This window comes from Plodia interpunctella, chromosome 7 (assembly GCF_027563975.2).
Source record: "Plodia interpunctella isolate USDA-ARS_2022_Savannah chromosome 7, ilPloInte3.2, whole genome shotgun sequence".
Lineage (NCBI taxonomy): Eukaryota > Metazoa > Arthropoda > Insecta > Lepidoptera > Pyralidae > Plodia > Plodia interpunctella.
The window spans coordinates 8,858,616-8,871,916 of record NC_071300.1 but is presented as its reverse complement, the minus strand read 5'-3'; the positions used below and the strand labels follow the sequence as shown (position 1 = coordinate 8,871,916).

The 13,301-nt window shown below is 34.2% G+C and overlaps 1 protein-coding gene and 1 long non-coding RNA gene across 12 annotated transcripts in view; one reads left to right on the top strand and one right to left on the bottom strand.

Annotated features, from left to right (window-relative positions):
* tmod (tropomodulin) overlaps positions 1-13,301 on the bottom strand; it is a 56,662-nt gene that overhangs the window by 18,705 nt on the left and 24,656 nt on the right. For 10 of the 11 annotated variants that reach the window (XR_010369950.1, XR_010369948.1, XR_010369949.1 and 7 more), the window contains exons 2-3: positions 5,250-5,402; positions 197-364 (exon numbers count right to left, since the gene is read on the bottom strand). Coding sequence is in view for 6 of the 11 variants with exons in the window: in XM_053748056.1 (XP_053604031.1) it covers positions 197-364; positions 5,250-5,402 (321 nt within the window). In the remaining 5 variants the exon portion in view is untranslated. Of the gene's footprint in view, positions 1-196; positions 365-5,249; positions 5,403-5,714; positions 5,871-13,301 lie in introns of those variants that run through there. The other variant, XM_053748059.1, reaches the window with a different exon arrangement.
* On the top strand, positions 4,476-8,827 carry LOC128671532 (uncharacterized). The gene is made up of 3 exons (XR_010369951.1): positions 4,476-4,727; positions 6,392-6,436; positions 8,736-8,827. It is a non-coding gene; the product is annotated as an uncharacterized LOC128671532 (long non-coding RNA).

Sequence of the window (13,301 nt, the reverse complement as noted above, 5' to 3'; positions counted from 1 at the left end):
CCAAGTATGTTTAAAATAACAAGAAACAATTGTGAAAAATTTATAGAGAAGTTTGGGAAACTAATCTAGCTCGGTGAGGACGTCGCTGCTGTTAAATTAATTTAACAATAAATTTATGACATTTCAAAGTTTTTATTCAACGGGCTTATGTTAGTACATTTGACTTTACGGATGCCGATGCAAAAATAAATATTACCTTCTTCCCTCGAATGACACCGGGGACATAGGGCTTCACTTCGGGCCGGTCGGGCGTCTCCAAGGCCTGTTTGTTGATGTGTTCTATCAGCTTCTTGCGGTTCAGGGGGCCTGTGGGGTCCTTATCACAGTCGTAGTTGTTGCGGAGCGACGGGGGGAACGTGTTGTCCTGGAATTGTAAATATATCACTATTATTACCAAGTATAAATTAAAGACCGTCTTCGTCTACGTCATTTCCAGTGTACACATAGTGTATCTTTTTAGTTATTATTTATTTATTATTGTTTTTAAAGTAATTTACTTGCTTTGGCAGGCATAAAAGCCTTCTGTTGCTATAAAAGGCCTACCTATGTTCGTCAAAGTGTAGACTTAAAAAGTAAAGTAGAGACTTGTATCAGAGTACCCAGGGCTTGACGGCGTCATTTCACCGAACTTAACATGTGGAGCTGAAAGACTGTTTGTTGAAAAGATTTCATGACTTGGCTTTCAAAATTTCAAATTAACAGGGTTACACCAGTGTATTTAAAGTTTTCTATATTAAATTAATCACGGCGCGGCTGTTTGTCTGTTTTTACTGTATACTAGTATTCTTTATTATATGATATCGTCATAGTACTACAATACAGAATTTGCAATAAATATGAGTAGGTTAGGTAGGTACCTAGATTGGGATGTTGTTATACTAAGCACTACCATAATATTCAATATTAATAAACAGGTTATCAATCAAATAATGTTACCTCTTATCGGCTTTATTAAGGTTTATCAATTAATATCATATCAGTGATATTAAAACAAGAGTTTACTACGGCAAGCGCCACTCAAAATGGCCTTCAATCATGATGATATTCTTCAAATTAATATATTTATTATAACCAGACTGAACATTTAGTATGGCTAATGTAACTGTTTCAAAAGCCGTGCTTAGCTTGTATCTCAGAATACAGTATTAATCTAAAGCTTGTATTTAATTGGTCATAAAAATGGCGAGTGATTAGTCCACGCTACGAAACAAAAACTCTCGGAAATATTTTATTTATTTTTTAAACTTTATTGTAGAAAATATAACAACTATATGTATGTACATATGTAAAAATACAATAAGTGGACTTAATGCTAAAAGCACTGTGTAACAGTCAACTATTGGATCATACAGAGAATCCTAACTGGGAGCAAAATACCTATTACAAAAAATCGACCACGTTGTAGTTGTCAGGGACAGTAGCGGCGCCGTTCTGTGATACTTTTGTTTTCGGGACATTTTTTATTCAAAATAAATAAAAAAACATTTATCCCGCAGTGGGAACAACGATATATAAAAATAGTATTAAAAGAGCAGTCAACAAATTAGAATATATTCTAGAAACAAATAGACTACATTGACATATTTAAACAAGTGTCAATAAAATTATAATCGATTTGAATAATCGATAAATATTATGAGCATAATTATCTGAGCAGTTGTATACAACCACTTTCTGTGCCATCATTTATGTAACTTTACTGTTAAATATCTTTATGTTAATGCGACCGGTTTTATGTTTGTTTACTAGACTGAGGTCGGCCTTTAGGTCCAATACGCGTCTGGTTCAAAGCATCTATTTTTTGTTACCCATAAAACCGATTACACATTGGGCCTTTTTCTTTAATGTTCACACCACATTTTAAGTGACAGAAATTAGGAGATCTAAATTAATTTCTTTGAACTGACATCGTTTTAACAGTTCAGTGGTTTTTAACCACTGTCAAAGTTGTCAAGTCCAAGATGTATGAATAATGATGATCATGTTAAATATATAAGCTATTAAAATTATAGGTATGTTGTTGTTGATTCTAAATAAAAATAATATATTGTATATACAACATATTTAAATATTTAGATTACGTAAAAGATAGTGACATTGTCCACTTAAGAATGGGATCATACGTCCTGACGTAGGTTCCTGCCAACCAAGTACCTACTCTGATGAGATCAGTGCTACCAACATAAATTGACAATAACAACGCTATCTACAGGAAGGTTCAAGATATCATGTGCATGCAAATGGCGTAAATTTTACGGGAACTGAACTAGTATGCAAATTATATGTCAAATTATACATTCAAATAATTAATTTGCATGGCAACGACCTACTTTTTGATTACTAGGCGTGGCATTTCACTAGAACACGCAAAAGGTTAATGACTGACAGAGTTTCTATACCTATTTTCCCGAAAAATCAAGACAGCCCTCTCATTTCTCCTTGGTACCATAACAACCAGTAACCATTTCATTGTTACTAAAATAAATAGTGACAAGGTGTATATATAATCAAACATATTGCTATATATAATCTATAACAAAAAACTAACCAATATTTAATTCTGCACTAAATTACATAACCAAATTTTGAAGCAACATTTCAAATTCATGTCTAGTAACAAATTAATAGAGGTCTTCGTGTAATGCTAATTACTGACAAAAGAAGTACCTAGGTTTCCTGTACAAAGATAACAATGTAAATTTGTGTGTTATCTTTATCTACTACATAAATGTATGTACCTATATGTATAAGTGGCGTAGTGGCTATTTGCACTGTTCACACATTTTTCAATTTTTCAATTTATCTAGCAATTCACACATGAGTTTACGTAACTCTATGTAGGTATGCATGGTCAATGATTAAAATTTTCTAAATATACAATTATAGGAGGGTTTCTTTTTTATGGTTTGTTAACTATCTACACAGATGTGCTTCATTCCGTAAAAATTATGGCCTTAGCCTGGTTTTACTAAAATCATAGAAATTATAATATCTATCTAGCAAGTGAAAATAGATTATACAGAATTACTTTTTAAAATTACTCCGGTATAAACAAATATAAGTTAAAACAACAATTTATTTTATTTATGTAGCTAAATGCAACGGTATACAATATGTATCCTTTTAAAGTATTTAGTTAATAAACACCACTTTTCCATATAGAAATAGTTAACCCAACTAAATATTGAATAACAAAACATAGATATTATTGGAGGAAAATAGCATAAACCTAGGAAAATTTATAGATTTCTTAATTAATTTTACTAAGTATATATTTATATGGGTTTATGAAAAATGATCTCTTTAAATAATGAAAATCCTCAGCTTCATTGTAAACAGTTTCAAGGTAAAATGGCCTTACTCTCATGGCATTTGAAAATATAAGTGCAATGCTTTTTCAATGTGAATATAACAACATAATTGTCTCGAGAGGCATTGTCAGGAGCCTTGGCAGTTGATTTTGTTAGTAAATTACTAAAGCTTTGTTACAATGTGGTTGGCATACTTACATATGTCATGTTTAGCAGACTTACTTATTTACAATATTTGTAGTCTACTTGGTTTTTAATATTGAATATTAAATTTATTTATGTAGTTAAGCTTATGTGTACCACAAAAAACCATTATCAAATATTTAATAGTTAATCAAACTGGGGAAAAAAAAAGTTACTACCTAAGTGATCAAAATTCATGACCTTAAAAGGCAAACAGTTGTATACAAGATATTGTAGATGTAATAGTATTCAAATGTTTTATGAAAGCTTTAGTTCATAAAGAGAAAAAGATTAGTCATTCACAATGCATTAATAGGTAGTATTGTTTCAGACTAGGGCATTGTTTAATATTAAAAGATATGCAAATAAATACTGAGAAAAGCTTGTTCCCAATTTTATAGGTATTATTCAATGAACTACAAAAATACTTGAGTAGTTTCACTACATGTAAATATATAATAACATAAGACCTCAAGATTTGAGATTTAATAAAAGAAAAATCATAAAATATGATTTTTTTGACAACAAGCCGCAGCCGCTTAGTATCCCTAATGATGAAATATTTCTTCAATGAAGTCTTCAATTATTGAAATCAAACCAGTGAAGAAATCTTGAACCCATTGCAAAGAATCATAACCATATCAACATAAATGATGATTGTGTAAAGCAATTGAAAAAATATTGTTTAGTAATTTAGGTGTCTTGTTTTAATAGTGATAATTATACTATTAGCTAAGCAATATTACAATAAAATGTCTTTACACTATTTCCCTGAATCACAGTCTTTATATCAAATTATTTTTCTTAACCTGTCGATCGGAACACAATAGAAACAATTGCTTGACTGGTGAAATTTGCACTGGTTTGTATGGTAGACGATAATGAACATAACTATGTGCAGGCCCAATTGGACCCGCTTGTTAGATATGTTGCTTTCCTCCTTATCCATCTACAATGAGAGCCAGTGTGGCCAGTCCCAGCATAGGGGACTGTTACAAACTTTTTGGTATATTCTTGCTTTTGTAATTTTTTATATTTGAATTTGTTGACAAACAAGAAAATTGACAAGTACAAGGAGTGTCAGTGAGAGTATAGATTTTTTATTTCAATCCATTTTCCATGTCCATTTGCTTTAACAGTTTTCAGGGTCATTGGAATGACTGATGATGATGTGGATTCAGATATGCAGATGAGCTTATGCACAAAAACTAGGAAGTAGTAACATCACTCATGGTATGTTATTCCTAACTATCCTAGTTTGTTACCTCTTCACACTGTATCTACTCAATCAATCATCTTGAAATTTTGCATACATGTAGTTTGAAGTATGGATAAGGACAGATCGAGTGGATAGATAATGTTTGCCCATTTGCAAGATTCCTAAAATGAACTATGCTGCATTTTAATTGTTCCATAAAGCAGGATACCATACAATATCATTAAGTCAAAGCATTCAGAAATTAAAACCTTTCCAAGCACTTTTTCATGTCAAATTTTTAATTGTCTAATCAGTAAAGTGGAGTTTCATATTGACCGACCACTTTATAAAAAGAAATGCCAAAAATGATTAGGTATGTAGTGTTTTTTTCTAGGTAGGTTTCAGTATAGGTAATACCTTTACAGCTTTTTGACCATGTACCTACTTTAAAAAGCATACACAAAAACATTAGACTATAATGGAGTACTGATAAAAAAATATGATATAGACAAAATAGGGTTACAAAGAAAGAACATTTTAGGTAGGTAGGTACTTACATCTGGGTCCACTTCTTTGGCAAGCATGGACAGCTCTTCCTGCGTCAGCTTTGACAGCAACTCATCCACGTCCACTTCGTCAAAATTCGACAACTCTCGTCCAAACAGCTTGGCCGGCGTCGTCATTGTGGTAGTCTTCGTCGATGACGATTTCTATAAAGCAAAACACTACACTCAGAACATTCACAAATTTAGGATATCTAAATTGCACAAAACACTAATTGCACTGCTTTTTCAAACTTTACACGGGTAACTAGCGTGTGATTATCAATTTTCTACAGCAGTTGACCGTAAACACAAGATAAAAGTTGATTTTGACAATGAGTTTCGGTATTTACCACACCCACAAAATTAATTTTGATCGTTAACTATTTAAACACTGTAATTCATTGTAAATATTCGCATTTGCTAGGTACATAAATATTCCGTCTCAATTCTAAGACATGCTATACAAATTTTCCTTACATTTTATGTTTCGAAAAAATTTTTTAGGAAAATAAATTAAGTTGCCAATTTGCGCACACACTACCACTGACAAATGTAGACTGATAAAAAAAAGTTGTACTATGAAGTGAAGTTGCTTGCTTGTCGGACCACTACGCTACCAGTACGTACGGAACGGACCACCTTGGCGGATCCATGCTAAAGAAAGAGATAGAAATATCGTCATAATATTGCGCAATAAGTGCGACAAAGATAGGAATATATATGAGCAGTAACTTTATTGTTACAAATACTCGATATTTTCTGCACAAACGATGAAAGTAAGATAAATCGACTAATTTTATAAGCAACTGTATAAATGGTCTGTGGTGTGGTATGACACATTATAAAATTAAAGAGATAAAATGAATGAGGTAATTACATATCCGGAAAAACGTATAGAAAAATATAAAGCAAAAGTTTTCTTTATGTTAAGTAGATAGGTACTGAAGTTAAATAATAAAGCGGTTTTTAGAGTCCCGTCCCGTCCCGTAGATACTCTTAGCCCGTAGCTCAATAACATAAAAAGAACTGGACCTCATGATACCATGCATGCTGAAAAGTAGAACTCAGTCAGTGAAATGGATAACACGTCAAAATGTCGTTTGGTATAGCAATTAAGTTAAGGTATAACTTATAGAAAAATATATGGTTTCCAGATGAAGATGAGGCTACACTGCACAATACAACCCACAGACAGGTAGGTATACTACCGCGCGTCGAGAGCGTAATTATTTTTTATATAATGACGTAAGATACTGTCAGCACGTTGAGAAAATTATATTTCTACTTGCTTCATCAGACCCTACTTTAGAATAAACCTTTCAAATTTTTAACACTGTATGAGTTCGTGTCGTGACATTTTCTGTGTCACGCTACCGCTCTATAATAGGACGATTGCGTAATAGCCTGTTCCCTGCCTCGCCTACTAATAGTTTGTTGTTATTGAACTCATGACCTTTGCAACCAATTCTTACATTCACTCTGTAGCTGGATGTTTATTGTAAATTAAAGTTTCTGTAATAAAATGATGCACCTTGACACAACACACAAATGAAGATCTACTGCACCTAGGTCTAACCGGACATAAGCAGGCTACACCTAACCTAGGTGGTAGGTACCCAACAGAGTCCGGCTATATCTAAGTCTAGTCGGCTAAAGTTTGATGTAACCACACTTCGGCATTTAGCTGTACTTAACTTAGGTATGTTATGTTTGTAAGAAATGGTATCTACATCTATACACATGTATTTAATACATAAGCATCAATCGTTTAAAATGAATGAGTTTATAGGCTTTGTGTGTTGTTTGGTATAGCGAATTTCACATATTAGCATCAATGCTTTTTGGAGCAAAAATATTCACACACTTTCCCAATATTTCACTTGTTCGGCTTACAAGATCACGTAATAAATCGACCGAATTTTGCATATGTATGGTAGATTCGGATTTAAGACTATATAATTTAGTCGAATAGGTAGCAAGTAATTTACATCTATACTAAAATTATAAAGAGGTAAGCGTTTGTGACTTTGTGAGTTTGTATGTTTGAGACGGGTAATCTCCGAAACTACCGAACCGATTTAAAAAATTCTTTCACAATTAGAAAGGTTAATTATCCAAGATTGCTATAGGCTATATTTTTATCTCAAAATTCCCACGGGAGCGAAGCCCCGGGCAACATCTAGTATACAATAAAGGGAACTATATAATTTCGCAGATCAAAAAACATCATGCTTGTCTGGGTGCAAAATAAAAACATAAATGTACCAGCTGCGTCTAATCCTGTGGAGATTGTAAAAGTAAATCAAAAGAAAGGGCAATAAATTATCGTAGGCGATAAGCTCACCATACACTAAAAGTAGCCATTGAAGTGCTTTGTCTATCTCGTAAAGGGTACTTACGAGTTAAAAGCCAGGAGTCTTTATAGACATTTTACTGTATATGTGCCTATATGAAAAATATCACATATTTTCAGAGCTCAAAATAACCTACGCCACGAGGGAACCGTAAGAATTGGTAAAGTAAGCTGAATTATAAGTTTTGAACTATAGTAAGATTGATTTGTCACTTGAAATGACGTTTAGAACTGATTGATCCCAATCGATTAAGTCTAGTTCCTGTTGACTGCGACTGCGCCAGTACCAGCGCTGGCGGGCCGCCAGCCTGCTATAATTGGTGGTATCCACACCAGAGACAAGTGGTATTCTTAGCCGCGGGCTCGGCCACTGGCCTTCCTATCGATAAAATAATCATAAATCACGAATTAGTAGATGGACCAGCCTAATTGTCACTGCACTGCCCAAGTCTTAATCCGAATGAGAATCTGTTTTAACGGAAATACTGGCCACTTTTTATTTTTTTCTAAAAATGTCAGATGTCATAAATTTCAACGATGCAGCGCGGCAATTTGTCAGATTTTCCGTATAAGGGACCAGTATATTTAAAATTCATACACATTTGAATTGTAAGTTGACCATGTCTTTGCCATATGGACCTCCGCAACCGGTTTCCCCGCTTATCAGAGGAGTACGCTGGGCATTGCTAATAGCCGGTATATTCTATGCCCGTGGGAAACAAGTTTTGTATAATTCCTTGGAGGCGCGCCACCAAGAGGAACAAGCTAAGAAAAAGATCATACGAGATAAAGAACTTGCCATTTTAAAGGAGAAAATCGCGAAGGAAGAAGCGGCTACTATGAAATTACTGGAGACGGGAGAATTGTTTGAACCAGGTAGATAAATAAGCCTGACGTACAATTAGAAGGAAATGGCAAACCACAAGAGAGTTCTTATGTGTGTTTAATTCCACTTAACAACTACGACCCTCGGCCTTGAGGAACCCGACTGTTAAGCTCTCGTAGTACCTACTTGATAACAGATTCTTGATTTCGAAACTAGACTCGCTATCTAACCTTTCTTCTAAGAGCAGAGTTCTCTTTAATTTGTTAACCGAGATTGACCTAGCATTAACCTCTATTTCGTGTTGATTTGTTGCAGGTAGACTATAGATATACTACGTCCAAGGCCGAGATAACGAAAACTCCAAATTAAATATGTAAGTAGTCTTCCCAAATAAATATTTAAAAGACAAGACAGAAATTATTTTATTTTAAAAAGGCCGAACCGTAAGGTGGACTATGGAAAAATGGGTCCAAACTAACAACTAAGCTTGTATTGTGGGTCCATGACGATCGATCCGACACAAGAACTGTCTGAAAACAAGTAAATATTTTCTCACGCAGACAATAGAACGTCTATCTAAAGGCGTTTTGTGCTGCGCTATGGAAATTGCTTGTTGGGCGTAATTTCAGGTTTTTCTGTAAAAAATCTTTTTTTTTTGGCACAAGGTTTTATTGTTATCAGAGAGATCTTATTGTATTTAATTTGTGACAAAATATCATGTCCGTGCAGTAAACCGTTGAATTCCCACGTCTGGAGCCGTTCCTGAGTGCACCATCAGTTCACGCGTATTATAATAATGCATTGTCATCCAAACTAAACGTGTGTACATTTTAGCTTAATCGTGTGTACATTCTAGCTTATCTGTTTCAAACTTGGGTTGCAAAATTCCACCCAAGACATAAGGGCACAGGGACATAGCAACATACATAGTTAAGTAAAATCTTGTAAAAACTAGCCAAGAACACTTTCCCAAGAAAAAGTAAATTTTCTCCGCGCTCTGTATACAGTCATCTGCGTATTTAGTTACCCCACATAGATATGCATGTCGTAATAGAGGCGTTTGCACTGGCTTTCGATAAGCCACCTGGCTATTGTTAACAACATGTTAACTAAATGTTGTTTGAGCATTCACATGGTTTCTCAAACTTTCTACGCACGGCGCACGCGAGGCGGGAAATTGAGCTTTTTCTGTCGTTATCTCACTCCGGTTTGCAAATGGCGAAAGCAGACTGCCGACTATTTTTTTGTTGAATTTAATTACTGACTGGATGTGGCTAAAATAATAAGAAATCCACGTAACGTATGCAAATTGTGAGAGGAAGTCGGAAGTTTTTTTGAAAGTAATAGGAGCCATTAGATTTGCGTTTTGATTAAATAATGCCTAACTTATGTACCTAGTTATTTGAATTGTTGCGTAAGTATGTTATAGTTTTATGTCCAAGAGGATAAATTATGATATATAAATGCGGTTCGGACAATTATTAGGATCAGCATGTGATTGTGCACCCAGGTTCGGCTCCCACCGAGGGAACTCTTCAACAGTTTACAACACGGTCACGATTTTTTTTGTCAGGCATTGAATGCATCAATATTCTCTGATGACAGTAAGAGCTCGTTGCAAAAATGTCATTTTTGTAAACAACTTATTCATATTATATGACCCGGTCATGTCACTATACTTTAAATGTTTCCTATTACAAGGAAACCACTTTTTAATGTTCTATTTCGTTTAGCGGATCAAGTAACCTCGCCATTTTGTATTCAAATGTTATCTAGCTAATTGAGTGATGTTAAAGTTATTCCAGTAAATGAGCAATAGGCATCTAGATTACCAAATGCATTCGTGCTTTCCTGTTTAGTAAGCAGCGGAAAGAGGCTGCAAGTGCTGTGCTACTGCATTCGTGATGTATGAATGTGGTACTCTTACGCGAAAGACACCTGCGCGAATCCATTTGCGAAAGACACTTGCGCGAATCCACTTGCGCAAAAGAAAATTGCAAATAAACTTCCTGATACAGTGAAGTAAAGTTAAAGGGCACACATAAGACATAGAGACACTAAATCTTCTCTATCCTATGTATTAATTGTAAAATCCTAATAATATCGTAAGGTATGTGGAAGTTTATGACAATGTAATTAAGTTAAAAAGATCATGATTTTACTAGCCAATCAGCTTGCACACGTGTCTTCATATATTTTTGACTTGGGTTTAGGATGCACTTGCATTTTTCCGAAATTGACTAAGGTACCTAATAATTTAACATACTTACTTAGTACAGACACTATTTTTAAGAAACTAATTTACTGACAATATATCTTTTACCAGAGTAACATACAAACTCTGCGTGTTGTGTAGTGGACCTTTTGGTAACGGTACATAAGTTTATCCAGCGGAGCTGCATTTCCGCTCCGATGGTTTCCTTTTGCAACGCACGGTTAAAAAAGAAACATCGACGTGTTATTACGGAACTGCCAATCAGGCTGATTGTGATATTTATCGATCGCTATATACATTGCAGAATGAGCTGCTTTATAGAAAAATTCTATGCAGATTTTCCCTTTATTTATAATTTTCAAAACAATTCTTATAGTAGCTGCGCTTGGGGATGGAACCCCGATATTTCCAGGTTGTATTCTGGACGTGTACCAAATTTTATCAATATTCGTCAAGCAGAAAACAACCTCATAAGGCTCACACACATTCAGATTTTCGAATTTATGATTATTTTTATAAGCGCTCCGCGGTACTACTCTGTCGGGGGTAAACGAACTTAGGTATAATATGTTAGAAGATCTTCAATATTAACATAGGCTAGCTTAGTTAGTTGTCGAATGTGATCAACATCGACCCTGTAGTTTTTGGTTTGTTAATTATTAAACAAAAATTCAAATATTAATATTCGTTTTGATCTGAGCTTCATATATAAGTAGGTTATGCGTTTTGAAAGTAATGAGGAAGGTAGAAATCTTACAACAAAAGATGACCTAAACTATAATACTTTCCTCAATGAGTTGATTTAAGAATAGCTATAATGTGTACTAGTTTTTTGTTTCTTCTGATAAAACTATTGTGACAAAGCGACTCAGCACGATTTGTATTCACTGTAAGCATCACATTACGAGTAGAATATTTTCTGATGGAAATCAAGGTAAAAATGGTTACGCAAAAGAATTGTCTGAAAAACATTATGTGGTAGAGATATTATAACATTACATCATCAAATACCTTAAAATTTTGTCCTTCCTCCAAGTCAATGTCCAGAGAACAAAAAATAAAAATGTTACTCATGAAAATAACACTTCTCACGAGTAAATTCAAATTAATCATAATAGAAACGGCTTCGCACCCGTCTATTTATAATCTGTGCAATAAAACAGATAAGATGGTGGACATTCCTTTGTCGACGGCAGCCAAGGTCGGGACGCCCACAGCTTGTGGACTTCCTAGCCCGAAGTGGACTAGGTGTGAATTTATTGGGGACGATCATAAACTCCTGCGCTGTTGTCGTGATAGTGTTATGTCCGCGAATTCTCGCGAAAACGTCATATTGTTTAACCAAGTCTATTCACAAGGCACGAATATTTTTCGATCAACATGGATTTTTGTGGCTTTATTTGCGTAGCAACGTTGATTTGATTTTAATTATATCTTTCAACGCTAACCGTTAATTGTGATTGTCGACTTTAACTAAATTGAATTTACTTTCCTTAGCATATTATTATCAATTTAGACATAATATATCTAAAATGATATTGCTGAGTTAACATTAATTGTTTTATTTATTATTTCTATAGTTTACAGTTCATAGACTTGATATTTGTTATTTATTTGACACATGTATCACAAGTCTTAATGTCGTTAACCTAATCAGATCTTATTAAAATCATCTAAATATCACTGATTTTATTGATGGCAAAAGATAAAACTTTAAATCTAAGACAGGAATTATTACTTGAAGACAACCATAAAGTTTATATAATTTTAAAATTAATTTGTCATTAACACATTTCTGGAGTCGAGCCGTGTTTATGAATCCCATTTATATGAATGTTGATGTTGGAAATGCAGATTTAGCTCAGGATTAGTGGCAATGACGTTCGCTTGCTCACGCGCCTTGCTCTGCGAAATATCTTTTGCAACATATATGTTACAGTTGGACCTCCAGCTTCACAAATTTATTTCATTTCACGATAGTTGAGAGAGCCAAGAACTCCCAAGTAACTACCTACATAGGTTCTTGTTCAAAGACAATTGCGTCGTCATCTGTGACGTTTCATGCACAGAAATAACGCTACACTCAGCCCAGAATGTTATGACAAAAGTTTGAGTGACGTCGTTGTGTGTTCTTTATTCAAACCAAACAAACGTAATGTTGACCTTTCGCGCCTTTCGCTAGCCAGTCGATGAACCCTGACATTTTCTTTTTTCTATTTACTAACAACCTTGCGCATACGGTGCGGTTTATTTTTAAACGCATTGCTTTTATTTGATTTCCAAAAATGTACGTATCTCGCTGAAGCAGAGCACTGCGATCTATTTTAGATTCTACTGCACGCAATTCAACAACGTTGTATTTCGAACTTAAATTTTGAACGAGAATCAACTCTATCTCAATAACAATAAGGTTTTCTTTTTTACGCTATTAATATATTCAATTTTAATTCTTTTCAACACCGATGATCGTTTTCTGTTTGTTTATGAGACACAGTGAGATTTATTGTCGTTACGTTAAGTACTTCACTTAAGATAACTAACTCTATTTTGAAATTTAGAATTAACTTTGAACAAAAATCCAGATAAGCAGCAATATGTATACCTAATTAAAAGTAAGTCATGGTTACCTGTCTCTGGCATTCGATAAACGACACAGAATCTTTAAAAAAT